The sequence below is a fragment of the Schistocerca serialis genome, chromosome 12 (assembly GCF_023864345.2).
Source record: "Schistocerca serialis cubense isolate TAMUIC-IGC-003099 chromosome 12, iqSchSeri2.2, whole genome shotgun sequence".
Taxonomy (NCBI): Eukaryota; Metazoa; Arthropoda; class Insecta; order Orthoptera; family Acrididae; genus Schistocerca; species Schistocerca serialis.
The window spans coordinates 61855429-61877313 of NC_064649.1; the positions used below are offsets into that span (position 1 = coordinate 61855429).

Genomic DNA, 21885 nt, shown 5'->3' on the forward strand with positions numbered 1-21885 from the left:
CAAAATACAATGCTGGTGCAGACTCAAGTATTTCAGAGCACACCGTTCAGGAAGTCGTTTAATTTGTGGCTCTGCAACAGACAACCGCTACGTTTTACTATGCTGACACAACGACAAGGCTAACACATCTATATATATACTACGCAAGCCACCGTATAGTGGGCGATACCACGTACCACTACTGGCCATTTCTATTCCTATTCCACTCGCAGATGGAGCTATGGGAAAAACATTGTGTATGTGTCTCCGCACAAGCCCTAATTTCCCTCATCTTGTTTTCGTGGTCCTTAAGCGAGATGTACCTTAGTAGCAGTAAAATCGTTCTGCTGTCGGCTGCAAATGTCTGTGCTCCAAATTTTCTCAGTAGTGGTTCGCGATAATAACAGCATCTACTTTTCAAGGATTCCCACTTGAGTTCACGAAGCATCACCGTAACTCTGGAATGTTGATTGTCTCTACCGGTAGTACATCTAGCAGCACGCTTCTGAATTGCTTCGATGTCTTCCTTTAATGCCGGCCGGGGTGGCCGAGCGGTTCTAGGCGCTACAGTCTGGAACCGCGCGACTGCTACGGTCGCAGGTTCGAATCCTGCCTCGGGAATGGATGTGTGTGATGTCCTTAGGTTAGTTAGGTTGAAGTAGTTCTAGGGGACTGATGACCTCAGAAGTTAAGTCCCATAGTGCTCAGAGCCATTTGAACCAATTGAATTCTTCCTTTAATCTGACGCGGTGACAATACCAATTGCTGAAGTGGTATTCAAGAATGGATCACACAAGTGTCCTGTACGCCGTTTACTTTCTGAATGAGCTGCTCTTTCCTATAATACTGCCAGTAAACCAAAATCGACAGTTCGCCTTCCCTAGCACTGGTGTTACGTACTCGTTCCATTTGGATTGGGATGGGCGCGGTATCGTCGAGACTGAACGGTAGGTCAATAGAAACGTGTGACCTGGTCGGATGAACCCCATTTCTTGTTACATCAGGTCGATTCTTGTGTCGAGATACGTCGTCATCAAGAATAATAGCTGCGCGAATCCCTTTGTAATGGACACAGCCCGGTGGAGGCTGGAATGCGCTCGTGGGGGGGGGGGGGGAAGGGCCGGGGACGTCCGCCACCTGTGCTTCCTTGAGAACGGGGGTAGTGATCGAAGGCACCATGGCACTTGGGCACTACGTGGACGTTACTGCAGACCACTGAAGGCTTGATACCTTCCCCATTCATGGCATCTCTTATCGAGATTACTGTCGGTGTCACAAAGGCAGAAACGTGCTACAGTCCTTTGAGGAGCGTGATGACAGGGAACAGAGTTTGGTATCTTGGACATCAAATTCTCCTCATCTGAAGCTGATGGCACACACTAGGACACTAGTGCGCGCGCTACGCACCCACAAACGACTGACTGTAATGTACGGAGTGTGCGTGAAATTTGTGTAGACATCTCGTGCCATATAACTGTCAGACTGCGCTCTGAAGGTGGACTTGCACGTAACTGATTGTGGGGGTCATGTTTCGCTTCATCAGTGTAAATCATCTTCTACTTGTTCAAGTAACTTACGGGAGTGCAACCGGGTGACGTCGTCGACAACTGCCTTATTCTTTTTCTGACATTTCGACAGGAGCGTATCATGCAAATTTCAAGGCAGAACTGCAGCAAGTGCTGCTGTTCAAGCGAATTTAAAACCTCAGTTTTCAGAGGAACTCCGTTAAGTTAACACACACACACACACACACACACACACACACACACACACACACACACACACTGTAAACACCAGCACCATCACCAACCAAGATCGATCGACGTCAGAAGTTATCGATATCGGCTGCATTGCCATAAGTTATTTGAACATTGTACACGCCGGGAGAAACTAAGGTCTCATCCTCCACTTGCATTGTCAGAAGATGCAAATTTCGTGGTTCCTGTAGAAGATGCAAGTATAGGAATAAGTAAGAGTACCGTTTTATGTAGAAGATGCAAGTATAGGAACAAGAAAGAGTACTAGTTGGTTGGTTGGTTGGTTGGTTGGTTTGGGGAAGGAGACCAGACAGCGTGGTCATCGGTCTCATAGGATTAGGGAAGGATGGGGAAGGACGTCGGCCGTGCCCTTTCAGAGGAACCATCCCGGCATTTGCCTGGAGTGATTTAGGGAAATCACGGAAAACCTAAATCAGGATGGCCGGACGCGGGATTGAACCGTCGTCCTCCCGAATGAAAGAGTACTAGTCCGACTCATCTTACTGAAAAGCGGACAATGAAATATTCCGAAGCAACAACAGATGGCTGAAAGCAAATTAGACCCAGTACAGAAATTTTAGTATTTCTCATGAAATTCTAAAACTAAACTCCATCCGAACGAGCCGAAAGACCCAACAGGACCCACCCATGACTGGGTGTGCTCAACGCACAGCTCTCCCAGCCGTTGTCAGTTTTGATGACCGGGGCCGCTACGTATCAGTCGAGTAGCTCCTCAGTCGGCCTCAAAATGGGTGATGGCAGACACTTGCCAACAGTGCTCGGCAGACCCGGATGGTCACCCATACGAATGCTATCCAAGCCCGACAGCGCTTAATTTCGATGATCGGTCGGGATTCAGTGTTACGACTCCTGAAAAACTGTTGGCTGTACTTAAATTCACGGGGTATAAGTCTGGTCTACTCCAACGGCGTTACAAACAAGCAGGGATAATTAAGCTTTTCGTACGATAGATAGATCGCAACCTAAATAGGACAATATGCACCCAAGAATTAATTAGGTATGCATAAATATTGCCGTAAGAGATGTAGAAACGAAGACCTCCGTTACTGCTGGGGAGGAACTGCCAACAGTGTATTGGAAAACCGTTAATGTTCATAAATCCGTTTGCACCAGGCACTTGCCTCACGCGGAGCAACGCCATTCCACTGTCGCCTCGACAGCAATAAACCAGCTGCAATTTTGAAGATTGGACATTTAGTTTCGGATGCCAATTCCTAATTCACTGTTTCATTTCTATAACCTCTAACAAGTCTCTGTAAGACAAGGAAGAGACAAACTAGAAACTGTCATTTAAGGCATGAGTTTTGCTCGTAGTTGGCAGTTTCACATTTGGAAGTAGCCTATAGTTTCACTATTTCGTATCGGTTGTTAGAATTACTTAGCAAGTAGTTGCGAAGGATTATCCGCACCATATTTATCGGGATCAGACGTCACTCCGCCTCACACCCTTTTGATGGCGACGGGACAGTGAGTGATAACATACATCCGTCCGCTCTAAGGCACATTTTTATTTTAGCGCAAAGTTGTAAGGTATGTTGAGTAAACTAACCTATAAATACACTCCTGGAAATTGAAATAAGAACACCGTGAATTCATTGTCCCAGGAAGGGGAAACTTTATTGACACATTCCTGGGGTCAGATACATCACATGATCACACTGACAGAACCACAGGCACATAGACACAGGCAACAGAGCATGCACAATGTCGGCACTAGTACAGTGTATATCCACCTTACGCAGCAATGCAGGCTGCTATTCTCCCATGGAGACGATCGTAGAGATGCTGCATGTAGTCCTGTGGAACGGCTTGCCATGCCATTTCCACCTGGCGCCTCAGTTGGACCAGCGTTCGTGCTGGACGTGCAGACCGCGTGAGACGACGCTTCATCCAGTCCCAAATATGCTCAATGGGGGACAGATCCGGAGATCTTGCTGGCCAGGGTAGTTGACTTACACCTTCTAGAGCACGTTGGGTGGCACGGGATACATGCGGACGTGCATTGTCCTGTTGGAACAGCAAGTTCCCTTGCCGGTCTAGGAATGGTAGAACGATGGGTTCGATGACGGTTTGGATGTACCGTGCACTATTCAGTGTCCCCTCGACGGTCACCAGTGGTGTACGGCCAGTGTAGGAGATCGCTCCCCACACCATGATGCCGGGTGTTGGCCCTGTGTGCCTCGGTCGTATGCAGTCCTGATTGTGGCGCTCACCTGCACGGCGCCAAACACGCATACGACCATCATTGGCACCAAGGCAGAAGCGACTCTCATCGCTGAAGACGACACGTCTCCATTCGTCCCTCCATTCACACCTGTCGCGACACCGCTGGAGGCGGGCTGCACGATGTTGGGGCGTGAGCGGAAGACGGCATAACGGTGTGCGGGACCGTAGCCCAGCTTCCTGGAGACGGTTGCGAATGGTCCTCGCCGATACCCCAGGAGCAACAGTGTCCCTAATTTGCTGGGAAGTGGCGGTGCGGTCCCCTACGGCACTGCGTAGGATCCTACGGTCTTGGCGTGCATCCGTGCGTCGCTGCGGTCCGGTCCCAGGTCGACGGGCACGTGCACCTTCCGCCGACCACTGGCGACAACATCGATGTACTGTGGAGACCTCACGCCCCACGTGTTGAGCAATTCGGCGGTACGTCCACCCGGCCTCCCGCATGCCCACTATACGCCCTCGCTCAAAGTCCGTCAACTGCACATACGGTTCACGTCCACGCTGTCGCGGCATGCTACCAGTGTTAAAGACTGCGATGGAGCTCCGTATGCCACGGCAAACTGGCTGACACTGACGGCGGCGGTGCACAAATGCTGCGCAGCTAGCGCCATTCGACGGCCAACACCGCGGTTCCTGGTGTGTCCGCTGTGCCGTGCGTGTGATCATTGCTTGTACAGCCCTCTCGCAGTGTCCGGAGCAAGTATGGTGGGTCTGACACACCGGTGTCAATGTGTTCTTTTTTCCATTTCCAGGAGTGTATTACCAATTCAGAGTTAGTTCTGCTCCAAATACATGTAACAAGAATAGTCTTCGAAGTGTGAAAGTATTACGTTACTGGCGGTCAGTACACACACGTGTGGATCTAGTGAACCGTCTCTTTCTTTTTCAAATATGGTTCAAATGACTCTGAGCACTATGGGACTTAACTACTGTGGTCATCAGTCCCCTAGAACTTAGAACTACTTAAACCTAACTAACCTAAGGACATCACACACATCCATGCCCGAGGCAGGATTCGAACCTGCGACCGTAGCGGTCGCGCGGTTCCGGACTGCGCGCCTGGAACCGCTAGACCACCGCGGCCGGCTCTTTCTTTTTCCTATATAGTCAAGATGTGCACTACAACGTTTATGACAGATCGACAAAACATTCAAACAATTTCTTCCTCATATTATCACAAGTTTAAAATAGATCGATGTTTTAGTGTTAAGGATCAATCGCCACTAAAAAATGCTTTGTCAGGATAGACACGTCAAACTAAGTCTGCGAAGTACTGTCACTCAGATGTAACTGTCCGGCAGGGTCGCCGCGGCATACAGCAAGTGTAAGCAGTTCATGAGATATGAAATAAAAAAACTTGAAGCACCGCATTAAACACTTGGACATAAAATAAAACAATAGCTATTGGATACTACCAGAATGTTTGATCAACACCACAACACTTTAATTGCCTTCTAAACACTTCTACAAGTTATGCTCAAACAAAATTAACTGAGTTGCACGAAATGAAATGACTAATTTTGTTCATCAGCGTAATTTATTAGTCATTTAATTTTTTTCAAATTCTGAACTAGGACGTACCTTGGAACATATATACCATGGAGCCAAGAGCGAGTGGATACAGATAATTGAAAATTCGCTTATCAGAATTTCAGTAGTGAAATATAGGCAGACTTACCATTGTACAGACGATTCAAAAGCTTATTCTGGACATATTCAGCCAGTTAACGTTGTCGTTAAGTACCGTAATTATCTGAAACATGTTTTCATCTGTTCCTAAATAGTAGCAGTGTTGATTCTTTTGTAGATACCCAAGTCATGGAATCCTCCTTCCTCACGCCATTCGTATTCTTCATGGTGTGTTATATCGACGTTTCGTCTTCTAGTATTAGCTCCCGCCATCGTCCTGAAACCTGAAAAAAATCTTAAGTCTTTGTGTTAAATGTTAACAGAATGTAGGCTACTATCAGTTGCACTAAAGGACTGTAGCGATAGCGAAATCAGTAATTTTTTATAATCTGGGTGAACTGTTTGAGACCATACAAAAGGAGATTGATATTATTATTATTTACTGAAAAACAGAAAGTTAGATGTAAACTATAACCGTACTGTCTGGAATTCGTAAGATCTTATTCATAGAAACCATTAAGAATTTTTGAGTTGAGATTCTAGTCTGCTCTATTGAATTCAGAAGTCCTTGACTGGTAAGCCCTAAATGAAATACGTCATTCCTTTCGTCATTTTCCACCTTGAAACTCTCAAGATGCTGGAACGAATGGACCTTCCGAGAATGACGGAAATCGCTATTTTCTTATCCAGAAGGAGGTGTGAAAATTTTCAAACTCTGGTTGTTGAATAGTAACACGAAAATGATAAAGTAGCTGCCATTTCTTACAATTTTTAATGGAACCAACGTTATTAAGTCGTAATGAGTTACGAGTGAATTTTTCCTGTAGCCTAGTGCGATATTCGTTTTATGGGTATGTATTAAAAGGGGCAGTAGGACAGGAAGAATAATCATTATTCCCTGCCCTACGCTGCCTCTTACCACTATGCAGCAGCAGTGCTCACTCGCTGCCGGAGTAATCCTCATTTTTCGTGTTTTTCTCTCCCTTTTAAAACATAACGATAAAACGAATATCACACTAGGCTAATTTAGGACGGTTCTATTGAATGATTACGTAAAATTCCACTTTTGCATGTAATGGGAAAGAAGTCAACAGTTTCCTTCTATATGAGGTGTGACGTGATAGACATGCTGAGCAGCATTTGTTTGTGATGACTCCGGCTAACTATTATACATATATATAATCAGATGTAACTGCAGATATTTCTGTTGGTGACTGAGAATGGTGTATTGAACAACAGTATATCGGCATTTATTCGTTGACTGACTAATAGTTATAGGTATTATGAGTAGAATGTTTTTAGGTTTGTTAGTACCTCAAAGTGCATGTGGCAGAGCAAGTCGTTATGCTAATATTTCATGGGCAACAGGTCAAGTGTTGAAGTGTGCACACGTGGAGGGAAAATGTTTTGCGTATATGACAGGCATAGTCCACTTATTGATACAGTTACGATCCTGCAGAAAACATCAGGTAGTAAATTATGTGATTTGTTTGCAGGAAAACTGTTGGATGAAGAAAAGACAACCATCACACTGGTGTGTGTTCATATCAAAGTATCACATATAAAAATGTCTGCACTTTTATGCATGGATGTAAGTTACGGTTGTTACGTAAAGAAGAAGAGACTCTATCTTATACAGATCTGTTCTTCTCTGTGTAACTAGTGAAACTTACAATCCATCTGAACCTGCTTTCGTCTCTATCAACAGTTTTTACCCACTAAACTTGCAGTCATGAAACTGACGATTCCTTGATGCCTCAAGATGTATTGCATTCACCGATACCTTTGTTCAGCTTGTTCCATATATGTCTTTTCTCCCCACATCGAGTCATAATCTTCAGCATTCTTCTGTAGCATCGCATTTCAAAAGCTTCTATTCTCTTCTTGACTGAACTGCCAATGGCCCATGTTTCACTTCTGAACAAGGCTACACTTCAGAGAAATACCTTGAGAAAGGAGTTCCTAACACATTTATATTTGATTTTTTAAATATCTCTTTCTCAGAAAAGATTTTCTTGTTACTGCCACTCTGCATTTTATATCCTATCTACTTCTGTCAGTGTCGATAATTTTGCCATCCATATAGCAGAATTCATCTACTACTTTCAGTATCTCATTTCCTGTTCTGATAATACCAGTATCAGCTGATTTAATTAGACTATATTCCATTACTTTTTCAATTTCTGTTGATGTCCGTCCTGTAACCTCTCTTCAAGACACTATCCACTGGTTTCAAATGCTCTTGTTAAACACTGCCGTCCCTGAACAGAATCACAATGTCACTGGCACACTCAATAATCGTTTTTTTTTCTCCGTGAACTTTAATTCCCTTTCCAAATTTCTCCGTGGTTTCCTTTGCTGCTTGCTCAATGTACAGATGGAATAACAGAAAGGAGAGACTACAACCAAGTCGCATTCCCTTCTCAATTACTGCTACCCTTCCCTTCCATTCTTATAACTGCTGCCTGGTATCTGTAAAGGTTGTAGATAACTTTCAACTCTCTGTGTCTTACACTTACTACCCCAAAAATTTCAAAGATTGTATTAGAATGTGTCCAGAACATGAGCCACTCGCTGCAGTAGGTCTTCACTGTCCACCGACTGGGAGCGCATTCTGTCGAAATGCTTCAGACTTCGAGAGTGTAACGTAACCGATAATGATAAATTAATTAACTGCTCTGAGTGGAGATGATGTTTGCACGCCAGTATAAAGTTTTAAGTGGCGCAGCGATTTTCTCAGACTTCTATTCGAAGTCAATCCTAGCTCGTCTAGTTGGGCATCTGGTATTGTATCCCACGCAACGTTATGCAAGGGCTTGCGCCGCATGTGAAACATCCTTCAGTGCGGCTTCCTGGCAGATTAAAACTGTGTGTCGGAACGGGATTCGCACCTGGGACCTTTGCTTCTGGCGTGAAAGTGCTCTAAACCACTAAGCTACCGAAGCACGACTCACGAATTGCCCTTACAACTTTAATTCCACCAGTACATCACCCGGCAGTTCTTGAGGCGTGGGATATGGTCCATAGAAGGACGCGAATGTTACTGACGAAATTTTCCACGGAAGATTGTTGCTAAAGGAAAGGGCCAGTCGACGTTTGTGTCAATAGTAACAAACTATAGTTCCGGTAGATGACCATAAGGAAGGAAATAGGCTTGATCGAATGATCCCTGCATCCAGTCCCGAACCTGTTTATGCCCCGTTGTTGTTGTTGTTTTGAGCCTCAATTTGATTTCTTGCAGCTGTCCAAGGAGGCCTGTGCTATGCAAGCCTCAGCCCCTCTGCATAATTACTGCAACCTGCAGGCATTTGAACCCGCTTACTGCAGTCGACGCTTGGATCTCCATTTACCATTTTTACCTCCCTTTGCTCCCTCCAACACCAACGTAACTATTCGTCGATGCCTTCGGATGTTCCACAAATTTCTGTTCTCCGCGATTCGATTGAGTATGTGGCCATTAGTCACTCGATATACCCAAACAATCTTCAGAATTCTTTTGTCCCACCACGTTTCGGCAGCTTCTTTTCTCTTTGTGTCTGAGCTAGTTGTTGTCCATGTTCCATTTCCGTAGAATGCTCCATACCAGAAACATACCTTAAGAAAACACTCTGTAGCACTTAAATTTAGCATCACAGGTAGTTAGAGACTCCTCGGTAGCTTGCGCTGGCCTCCCAGTAGCGAGAGCTTGTGCTGGCGTGGAACTTGAGTGAAGCGGCCTCCCGCGTTTCTGAGGCAAAGGCACCGCTTTCACAGGGGCGTGGGTTTAAATTCACTTGCACGAAATATTTATAAATCACACGGCGTGTAAAGGGTAGAAATACAGATATTTCTGTTGGAGACTAAGGACTGTGTACTGAAGAACATTACCTTGGTATTTACGTCATTTGCAGACTAATAATTAAATTTGTTACGACTCGTATGTCTTTAGGTTGGGCAGTACCTCCAGACATGTGCAAGAGCAAGCCATTCATGCTTATTTACCCTTGTTGAAGTATCTCCAGATTGGTTGGTTAGTCGGTTGGTTGATCGATTTGGGGGAGGATACCTAACAACGAGAGCACCTGTCCCATCGGGTTAGGGAAAGGATGGAGAAGGAAGTCGCCCGTGCCCTTTAAAGGAACATCCCGGCATTTGTTTGAAGTCATTTATGGAAATCTCGGAAAACCCAAATCAGCAAGAGAAGACGCGGGTTTCACCCATCGTATAGTCTGTGACCTGTCTGTGGAAAAAACGTTCAGTGGAGAGAAGAAACAACCAATGCATGACTGCGAACATATTAAGGTACTACATATCCAAATATCTGAATTTATACCCGTTACATCCTGTATGCACAAACCCACCCAATGAATTATTCTGTCTATTAGTGGAAACCGTATCAAAATCCCTATGGTACTTCCTGATATTCGCCCAAACATATGAACAGAAACTGTGGAGATGAACTTATTTATGTGTGTATAGATGTTAGAGAATTCCTTTTCTTCATAAGACCTTCCTTTTTTCACTGTTGGAAGTCTGCATTTTATACCCTCCCCACGTTGGCAATCATAAGCTATCTTTCTGGCCAAATGGTAAAACTCATCTACTACTTTGTCTCATTTCCTTATGTAATCCCTTACCATCGCCTAATTGAATTCGTTTACATATACTGCCCTGCTACAGACTGAAGCCCAAACTGACTTCTTTTCTCACTGATTCGATTCTGTATATATGCAATAGCTACTCACGTAACCATCCAATTTTTAGCATTCTCTACTTCTACCACATTTCAAATGCATCAATTCTCCTCCTGTCCTCCTTCATTTCGCATACAAGGGTACACTCCAGGCTTCTTGTACAATAAACGTAAAATGAGATCATTAGCGACAGAGCACACGCTCGCCTAGGTAAGAATACGGAAGAAAACCCGCCGTGTTTCTTTCAAAACAATCATATTGGCGAGCGTTTTAGTCTTTTTGAGTAAACGACGGAAAAGCTAAATCTCCATGACTCGGTGAGTATTTAAGTTTAGCTCCTGTCAAAGATGCGTCCGGTGACTTAACTGCTTGCGCCACGTAGCTTGCGCAATTGAAGAAGCATGCAGGCAATAAAAGTCGAAAACGTAAAGGTAATGGTGTTTTATCAACAGGGTGCACGGATTCTGTTACCGCTAAATAAATTCTGCCAAAAATTAATAAAAATATATACTGCTTGTTGCTTATTTCTTTAAAGTAATAAATAAAATTCTTCAACTGCACTGTTTTCACGATCCTAATTACTTACTTTGGATTTTTTTCTCTTTTTTTCTAGATCCGGCCCTGATAGACACCAATTACTATTATCGTAAGAATTCTCAAAAGTAATTATTTTTATTAATTAATTTACGCTTATTCTGTAAAAAACCAGCTGAAGGCTCAAATTTTCTTTTTCTTAAGTTGCTCAGTCAACTCTTTTCTGTTACTTTTTCTGTTTACATATAACGTAGTCAGTAGTATATATAGTGTTTATATATATATATATATATATTTGTATCTGTGTTGTTGGAAAACGTTCCGTCCAGCACGCGCCGGACGTAAAGAGCCGGGAACTTCGGACGAGTAAGTACAACAGCCTCAAAAACGTGTTTCCACCTGCTGTGCTCGTATCGGTAGAATTAATTACAATTCACGTCTTCTAAATTTTGTCTCAGCCTCCTAGTCGGCAGTGAAAATATTTTGCTAAAAAGGTCGCAACTAGTACAAAGTAATCAAGATTTCATTCACTGGTTCAAATGATAAAAAACGGTGAAGTGACTGCTGGTGAGCCGGGATAACGCGACTACAGTTTGTCTTGCCTTCCCATCGAAATATGCCAGGTGGTTCAGCTGTTACTACATATGGGTCTCGTGCAACCCACAACGCCTTCAAAAGTCATGTACTAGGTCTTCATGTTCTCTCGCTCACTACGGGAATACTATTAGTCGTACAGAAAAACTTAACCGAACCTTTTCGTTGGAAATTTAATGCATTTAAATTTTGCACTGGGATACGTTTTCGCTGGAAGCCACGGTTTCCAGATATTAAAGAAAATCGCGTTTGAAGGTCACTTTTCTGCGTATTTCTTTAGTAATTCGAGAACTACAACCTGTAGCGAAAACATATCACAGTACAAAATTTAACTGCATTAAATTTCCTACAAAAAGGTCCTGTTCACTTTATTCTTTAGAGCTAATAGTTCGCGTGTAGTGAGGGAAAGAATAACAGTCTTGTTCGGGGTATTTACAAACGTTGCGGGTTGCATAAATCACATAGGTAGAGGCAGCTGAATCACCTGTGTATCACTGTTAATGAAAATTCCAATATTATGTGGGAATAATTAGAATTGGGTACATAGGCTATATAAATTAGGGCATTTACTGGTGGATGTTAAGTCCCTCTCTGCACCCGCGATTGCTGCAGGGAGAGAGGAAAATGGTTGCTGTCGGGGTTTACGTTACTATTGAAACAATCTCGGCGAATGAGTAGTGATGATTTGAGTAATAAAAGAGAGCGGTCTGGTTTTTCGATTAGAAACAAACAAACACACACACACACTCACACACACACACACACACACACACACACACACACACACACACACACACACGACGGTACAAAAGCGGAACCTTGGAATGTTCATCAGGTTTACCGTGCCGTTACGAACTACAGCGTACGCACTTTTTTCACCAGAATACGCCTAAGTCACGACAGAAGATGATGCTAGAGAAGCGAAAGTTATTTCATCGAATTTCAACCTTAACAAATCGATGCAGGTTTCTCTAAAGCATTTTTGGAAAAAAATTGCAATCTTTCATCTTCATAGTCGTCACGGTCTGCATAATGAGCAGTTTACGCTAGATGTTTAGTAACACAAATAAAATCTACTGCAGTTTCGGTGCCTTCACAGTTAAGAAGGGAAGTGCAACACACGTATACACCGTAGCACCTATGGAAAGTACTTCCTGATATCTTGGCGTTTTGTACATATGTCTAATACGTATTGGCTGTAGATTCTATGGGCACATTTTCATGCTACCGATAGTTGTTATAGACATTTACCGGGTACGTCGCAACATAGACGAACAGATTAGATAAAAAAGTTTTTGAGGGTTAATAGTTCTCGAAACTGGGAGTTACTTTCACTTTCTCGCCAAGGGCAACACATTTTCCTCTCCTCCCGAGTGTAACATAACAGGTGAATGGCCTACAATACGTTGTGAGACAGTACGTTAGAAACGTTTGGTGACAGCTAGCGTGTATTTGGCAACATTCTGCACACTGCGGAGAAGGCAAGACTTGTTCTTCAGCAAACATTTTCCCATAATGGCAACTAAGTGGGAAGAGTGAACTTCAAACTGAACTTTCTTCTTGAGAATATGTACTGTAACTATCCGTGACTTCCTTCGGCATTTTCTGTTGCCGGTAAAAAGTCGAAAAGTTCTCTGAAATAAAAAGAAATGGGATCTGAGAGCTGCTTTGGCACTGTTATTTCTATAAATCGGCGCTGCCAGATGGTGATGTTAGTGATCTCATTGCTACTGTTTACTCTAACAAAGATTCAGGTATTTTCCATCATTTCCAATTATCATCAACATCTCATTGCAGTGACTCAAGGAACCCATTAAGAGTATGTTTACTGGACCAGTGATGTTAGCAAAGAGATGTTGTGACAGCTGTTTTGGGGGTGATCAACTCAGAATATAAGGAAAATCAGCATTGTTTTGTTCTTTTATGGAGCTACATGTAGAGAAGTAGACTGAACTCTTCACTGTCTGCCAGCTAATATATGAAGAAAGGAGGTCACCATGTCGAAGGCCAATAATCCGAAATAAGCCTCCGGCGAGGGGAAAAATTTATATGTATTTGTATAGTTTCAACCCTCAGCGGACTGCAGTATTGCAGGGACGTGTGCTTACTGCATCGTTTTACCAGACGTTGTTCTCGGTTGTCTAAACCAGAGCCACTACATTTCGTTAAAAAAAAGACAAGCTTTATTTTTGCAGTCGTCGATGTCTGCTCTCGACAGTAAAGTGACAACATCTCCCGCACGTAACTCCTCATATATCACCAAAAGCCTGGCTAGAAACCTTCACAATCCTCCACAAAGGAAAATCTTCAACTAAGAGGACCCAACTCTGGAGGTGAAAAGTGAGCAGACAGACAGGGCAAATAAAGTGAATGCTATTGGACATTTAAACCAAAATACTTGTTGAAGTTTAACGAAAACTGTTTCCCTTGCTTATTTTCCAACCTTATTGCAGTTAAAGCTAGAAATAAAATTTGTTTTCTTATATGGTCGCCCTGTAGGATAATGATAGCAACAAAAGAAAGACAGAAAGAAAAACAGACTAGTTTTGGGTCGCATGTTGCAGTCAATCCGTCTGCTGTGGAATGATACATGCCTCCACTGATGGGATTGTTTTTACGAGAGGGAGAAGGGGTTTCACACACTTTAATTATCGCTTTCAATAAATACATCTTTTATACATGTCTGTAGTCATACTAAAATGTGAAATATTATAGCAGGCCGCTAGAGCAACAAAAAGAATGGCGTAGCCCGTTGGTAAAGTGGCTCATCTAGCGATCTGCTATGGACCTGTGGAGTGTGGGTTTCAAATTTTTCTAGGAATACAGCCATGAGCCAGAAAACGAATAAAAAATTAATCATGTAATATTTTTTCGAGATGGTAATTAAAGATTCATAACTACCTCTCGTATCTGTAGTGGGGGGACACGGTATCGAATGAAAACTGTCAACACTTTATTAATGAGTAGTGTCGCAAGAAAAATATCTTACTTATAAATGCATCGAAAGATAATCAGGGGGGGGGGGGGCAAGAGAGAGAGATAGAGATAGTTGTTTTCCAAAAGAACTCGTCCGAACAGGCCGAGCGTTACCGACCGGCCGCCGTGTCATCCTCAGTCCACTGGCGACATTGTATGCGGATATGGATGGGCATGTGGTGAGCACACTGCTCTCCCGGCCGTATGTCAGTTTACGAGACCGGAGCCGCTGCTTCTCAATCAAGTAGCACCTCAGTTTGCCTCACAAGGGCTGAGTGCATCCCGCTTGCCAAGAGCGCTCGGCAGACGGGATGGTCACCCATCCAAGTGCTAGCCCAGCCCGACAGTGCTTAACTTCGGTGACCTGTGGGAACCGCTGTTGCTACTGTATCGATAGTCACGTTTGATAGGTCAGCGCAGATATTCTCTATGGGTTCTAATCTCTCCGTCTATAACAGAGAGTGAGAGAGAGAGAGAGAGAGAGAGAGAGAGAGAGAGTTGTTTTTCAAAAGTTTACAGTAGCAGTAGAATAATACAATGGTTAAATGAAGCACTCTTTTTATTTTCATTACATATTATAATAGCTAAAAAATTGGAACTTGAAATATGAAATAAAAGGCCATATTACCAGGAAAACAGCTGAACGATACCCAAAAGTGTATAAATTATATCTTATCGAAAAAACTACTTCACATTCTTCATCCTTACAGTCATCCGAAATCAATACTTTATCCAGTCTTTTCGTTGATCATCTGTTACATGGCTTACACAACGTGCTGGCTGCCTGTGAAAATAAACGCTCGGAGGGTTCTGGTGTACCGGAATTGTCAGGTACACGTTAGCTAGAATATACAGCAGTGGGAATAAAAAAATGTCTTCCCAATGCACTAAGGGCTTAGCTTAGCTTATAGTGGTACCACAGGCGTTGCCAAGTAAAGGCTCATCCCTTCTTTCTGATCAGCCAGAGCTGCCGAAATTTTGAATAAATAATAAGAAGGTAAGAAAACATTACTAGGATCATTCGATAAGATACTTGCTGTTATAATGTACAAGCATCGGAGATGCAGTTCCTCAGAAGACTAGGTGAGAACACAGGAGAAAGAATACAGGAGCAACTGGTAGTGGAAAGCTTAAATGAGCAGATTAGAGAAGACAGAAACGACAGGAAGGACCATGTCACAAGAATGGACGATGACAGAATACAAAAATTAATGATGAATTATTGCCCAGTGGGCAGAAGAACTTTCGGAGTCCTCCTCGGAAGCTGCGTGGTCAGCGCAGCAGATTGCTAACCGAAGTGGCTTGGCTTCGACTCCCGACCGGATAGATGATTTTCTCCGCAAGGGGACAAGGAAGTTGTGTTGCCCTTACGTACCATCATATCTGACTTTCCACTGTTCATATGACTGTATGGGCAAGTCCCGAAAGCCAATAATTTGTAAGAAATCTTTAGAAAGACCGAGGGAAGAGTGGAAAGATCAACAACTTTAAGAAAAAGGAAGTAACAGGCAAATACCTATAAGATGCAAAAAGGAGCAGAAGAAAATAGTACTAATTCCAGGAAATCAGCTCAACAGCGTTACGCAGGAAAGTATCGGTGTCGGGATGAAAGTAATTGATGCTTTTTCGGTGTTTCTGTCTGTGGTGGTCACGGTTTTTTGGCGTTGTTTGTGATGACCAGGGGCCGTGGCTAGAGCAGTCGCCGCGTGCGAAGCAGACGTGCGCGTGTTTATGTTTGGGAGAGACGGAAGACGAGAAATTTGGCGTCGCCGCTTGGACGAAGCGACACCTGCCAGTGGTTGACAAGGGAGCTGGTCGGGTCGCGTGGCACGAGAGACCAGACTTGTGTGTGTGTGTGTGTGTGTGTGTGTGTGTGTGTGTGTGTGTGTGTGTGTCCACACCTGCTATATACCAGAGGGCGCACACGTTGGAGACCTTACGCGCTGCTGAACAGCTGCGACAGGGAAACCATCTACGTATGGGGCGACGGAGACTCTGCCGATTTACAATAACTTGTTACCGTTAGTTTAAAATAATTTTTTGTAGCCAAGACCGCTCTCATAACTGTTTGCTTTAATTGACTGATTTCGACAGGTACAATTGTCATCTTTAGATCCTCAAAAGCTCTTTAGGCGCTACGTCATGCTCGACTGCGCGTTCATCATTCAGACCATGTTAACATTTTGGTGTAGAGTGTACTTCGCGACCTGCCGGGTGGCCGGGTGGCCGTGCGGTTCTAGACGCTACAGTCTGGAACCGCGTGACCGCTACGGTCGCAGGTTCGAATCCTGCCTCGGGCATGGATGTGTGCGATGTCCTTAGGTTAGTTAGGTTTAAGTAGTTCTAAGTTCTAGCCGACTGATGACCTTAGAAGTTTAGTCCCATAGTGCTCAGAGCCATTTGAACCGTTTTTTGTACTTCGCGTTCCACACAGGTTTGTCTGAAATAAAGTTAAGAACAGATCTGTCACAGGGAAAAAATCACTGAGGTGACAAAAGTCACGGATATCTCCCAATATTCTGTTTGCCTCCTTTTTTCCGGCGTAGTACAGCAACTAGACGTGCCGTGAACTCAACAAATCGTTGGAAGACTCCTGCACAAATAGTGAGCCATACTACCTCTATAGCAGTCTATAATTGCGAAAGGGCTGCCGGTGAAGGATTGTGTACACGAACTGACTTCTCGATTATATCCCATAAATGCTCAATGAGATTCATTTCAGGCGACCTGGATGGACGAATCATTCGCTCGAATTTTTCTGAATATTTTTCAAACTAGTCGCTGACAGCTGTGGCCCAGTGACATGGTACATTGTCGTTCATAAAACTTCCATCGTAGTTTGGGAACAAAGTCCATGAACGGCTGCATATGGTCTCGAAGGAGCCGAACATAACCATTTCCAGTCAGTGAGCGGTTCATATGGCCCATAGGAGCCAGTTCATTCGATGTAAACACAGCCCAGACCATTATAGAAACACCAGCAGCTTGCGCAGTGCCTTGTTGACAACCTGGCTCCATGGCTACGTGGGGTCCGTGCCGCACTCGAACCCTACCATCAGCCCTTAGCAACTGAAAGCGCATGGCGGCCCGGATGGTCACCCATCCAAGTGCCGGCTACGCCCGACAGCGCTTAACTTCGGTGATCTCAAGGGAACCGGTGTACTCACTGCGACAAGGCCGTTGCCTGCCGTAAAACATACTACTTCGAAAATATCGGGTCGGATTCGGGAAGACATGAAAAAGATGGGTATGTTTGGAAGAATGAAGCAAAAAAGTTAATGGTTGTCGCTTTCAAAATAGGACTTACTTGAATTCGATAACGCCCTTATGCTTCTAGAACTTTGTGCCTGTCGTTCTCCGCGAGCTGCAGGCCATTCAGCAGCTGTGCCACGTCTACCTTCCTGCAATGCGCGAGACACGTTTGTAGTAAACTGACCGCCATATTGACAGTGAGTTGACACATTTTGATGATAACTGTCATAGTTTAGAGCCACAAGCTCAGCTCGATAAACAATAGGGTACAAATACGTTATGACAGATATTTCCGTAGTAATTTACGCTGTCTCTTTTGTGTTACGCTGAGACACTTGCACAGAATTTCTTAGCAGGTGTAGGTGCGGCACTGTCGTTTCCTTCGGGGTGTAGACCCAAGTCACACCGGCGAGAAATAACGTATTGCTCTCTAGACACCAACTGCCTTACAAGTAGCCGTGTCCGGAGGCAAATGCGATATTGATCTCAGCACGGTACGTACGAATTACCATTGCATGCATTAAACATTAGAAACCTGGTAAATAAGTCTGTCGTCGAAATGTGCTGAGCCAATTTATGCAGAGCATTGAATACAAAGTGGAAAGGGCGACCACCAGTGTTTCCATTGGCGTAAGTGCCTGAATTAACGCTGTTTGTGCTCAGAAAGATTGGAAAAATTTCCTCGTTATCGCCCTTCTATGTTTGTTAACAATGTAAATATTACAGGGACGCCGAAGTCTGACAGGGGGTTAAATAATAATGCGTACAATTTTGTACTGTGTGATACCCTAGATGAACGAATCTTGTTACAGTTATAAGACAATTACAAAATACATTATAAACATAGAATGTTGTATCGGAAAACTACACGCCACATTTATATTTTCCCGCACGCATTAGCGTTCCAACTATTGGTTCTACAGAAAAAAATGAACGTAACATTTTTGTATAGTTAAATTTCATACCGAGATACGTTTTATGGTCACGATTCTCTAGCTATTCAAGAAAAACTTACGGAAAAGACGAGCCACGACTCGCAAGCCATTCAGAAAAACGTGCAAAAGTGAGCTTCAAACACACTTCAACTCCCACATTCACTCTTCACAAGTCAGGATTTACCGTTTGTTGTTCGTGGCACTCACTCCTACAACGGTACAAATATTTCAGACTACACGAATTACACCCAATATTCGACCTGCTTTGGTTTCTATTGATTGGGCTATTACACCACTGGCATAGTCGGCTATTTAGTTAACATTATTAAACTCGCCCGTGAACGTAATTCAAGAAAATACAGTTTTGTAATCAAAATGGTTCAAATGGCTCTGAGCACAATGGGACTTCACTTCTGAGGTCATCAGTCCCCTGGAACTTAGAACTACTTAAACCTAACTAACCTAAGGAGATGACACACATCCATGCCCGAGGCAGGATACGAACCTGCGACCATAGTGGTCGTGCGGTTCCAGACTGCAGCGCCTAGAACCGCTCGGCCACCACGGCCGGCGTTTTGTAATCTTTATGCTACAACTAATTACCTTGACAATTCTGTCCTAACTGAACCCTTAGAAGCATGGAAGTTTTGGATTCAAAAGAGCACAAAGATGTAATTGATTATTTGATACAGTTAAAATTCACAAAATTGTTATATAAAATTTAAATAAACGTCAGTTTTACAATTTGTAAGTGCTCTACTAAGCTGGTGGTGCGATAGGGCAAGGGTACTCGGTGACGAACAGAAACGGTCGAATGTGAGAGACAATGCGTGCAGTGGCAAATTTTTATACAGTTACAGCTGTGAGTGCCACAACCATCATACTAAAAATCCTGACTGGTGGGGGATGATTGTGAGAGTGGAGGGGTGTTCGAGGGTCAGTTCCACAAGTTTTCCTTGAATGATTATAAAACAACGGCTTCTAACGAAAGCATGTACCAGTACAAAATTTAAGAACAATGAATTTCCTACAAAAAGCTCCTGATTTTACGCGTAGCTAGTGAGAGGTTATGGAAACATCGTGTGTGGTTTTTGAAGGACAGGTATAACATTGTGGGTTGCATAAAACCACATCGGTAGGAGCACCTGATGCTCAATGTATATCTACAGTATTTTATTTTGTAAATAAAACTGCCTTGTCCTGCTGCTGGTGACTTCTCCTGTTCTAAGGCATCATCAGTGGGATCTTGTATTCAGTGCCTTCACAGCGCACCACAAAACTCTTCTCTTTCCCCACCTCCTCCAGTATTGCAATAATGATGGAAATATGCCACAGTGGCTTGACGTGGCTTCTCGTCGTTTTCTGAAATACTTCCTGGACAGCAGTATCAAAACTGGTGCAACAATGACTAGGAGAAGTAGAGTGATTGCAATTAACCAGTGTGAAAGACGTTTCCAAAGGCAACCGTGCATTTTCAAAGCGTGACCAATAAATGTACCATTTATGATTGTAAAAAGGACGGCTGTGTGGTGTAATAAATACCAAAAGCCAAATAAAACCAATAAATCGATTATGTTCGGACAAAAAACTGTACCTACTAATTCCCACCTGCGGCCTCTAGTAATAGAAATTCTGAAGCATCTTGTAGGTTATTACAGCTTATTCACATTCTGCGCCTCTTTAAACATTCTTTATGCATCTTCCCAACAGAATTTTGATTTTTTTCTACGTATTGGTGTAATCGCCTAACTGCTGTTATAAAGAGAAATACATCACTCGTTACCCTGCAGGCCGCCCAGGGCGCAGCGCAAGCTGGTCTCGGTTCCCCGTGCGGCAATTTGAGAGCGGGTTATGGCGAGGTAATTTGTGGCGGCCAGTAAGATGGAAGTCCTGAGGGCCTCGCCATTGCGGCGGCGCGACTTTGTGAGCACCGTGTGGCTGTCTCCCCTATCTCGCGGCATAAATCACTCTCCTCCCCTCTGCCTGGGCCCTGGGAGCCCAGCCTGCTAGCTTGAGGGTGGCGGGGAGGGGGCCGCGCGTCCCCCTCGTTGGAGAAGTCGCCGTGTTCAGGATAAGCAGCTCTCACCCATCACAAGACGTGCTGCTTTCTGGTCACTGGTCACCACCGCGCGTTAAGACCAATAACCGTCTGGAAGAAACACCGCCTTCAATCAGTATTGCGTATCTTGTTTCCCTTCTCGGTCTACAACTCGCGCACACTTTTTCGCAGCCAGGCATTTGTAGTCGGGTGTTGTACATTTCTGGCCATTAAAATTGCTACACCAAGAAGAAATGCAGATGATAAACGGGTATTTATTGGACAAATATATTATACTAGAACTGACATGTGATTACATTTTCACGCAATTTGGGTGCATAGATCCTGAGAAATCAGTAGCCACAATAACCACCTCTGGCCGTAATAACGGCCTTGATACGCCTGGGCATTGAGTCAAACAGAGCTTGGATGGCGTGTACAGGTACAGCTGCCCACGCAGCTTCAACACGATACCATAGTTCATCAAGAGTAGTGACTGGCATATTGTGACGAGCCAGTTGCTCGGCCACCATTGACCAGACGTTTCAATTGGTGAGAGATCCGAACAATGTGCTGGTCAGGGCAGCAGTCGAACATTTTCTGTATCCAGAAGGGCCCATACAGGACCTGCAACATGCGGTCGTGCATTATCCTGCTGCAATGTAGGGTTTCGCAGGCGTCGAATGAAGGGTAGAGCTACGGGTCGTAACACATCTGCAATGTCCACTATTCAAAGTGCCTTCAATGCGAACAAGAGGTGACCGAGACGTGTAACCAATGGCACCCCATACCATCACGCCGGGTGATACGCCTGTATGGCGATGACGAATACACGCTTCCAATGTGCGTTCACCGCGATGTCGCCAAACACGGAGGCGACCATCATGATGCTGTAAACAGAACCTGGATTCATCCGAAAAAATGACGTTTTGCCATTCGTGCACCCAGGTTCGTCGTTGAGTACACCAGCATCATTGGCGCTCCTGTCTGTGATGCAGCGTCAAGGGTAACCGTGGCCGTGGTCTCCGAGCTTATAGTCCATGCTGCTGCAAACGTCGTCGAACTGTTCGTGCAGATGGTTGTTGCCTTGCAAACGTCCCCATGTGTTGACTCAGGGATCGAGACGTGGCTGCACGATCCTCTACAGCCATTCGGATAAGATGCCTGTCATCTCGACTGCTAGTGATACGAGGCCGTTGGGATACAGCACGGCGTTCCGTATTACCCTCCTGAACCCACCGATTCCATATTCTGCTAACAGTCATTGGATCTCG

General features: G+C 44.2%; 1 protein-coding gene across 1 annotated transcript in view; it reads left to right on the forward strand.

The window, feature by feature from the left end:
* LOC126427935 (homeobox protein abdominal-A homolog) overlaps positions 1 to 21885 on the forward strand; it is a 308210-nt gene that overhangs the window by 27256 nt on the left and 259069 nt on the right. Inside the window, exon 2 of the mRNA XM_050089827.1 lies at positions 10896 to 10928. Coding sequence (XP_049945784.1) covers positions 10896 to 10928 — 33 coding nt within the window. The remainder of the gene's footprint in view (positions 1 to 10895; positions 10929 to 21885) is intronic.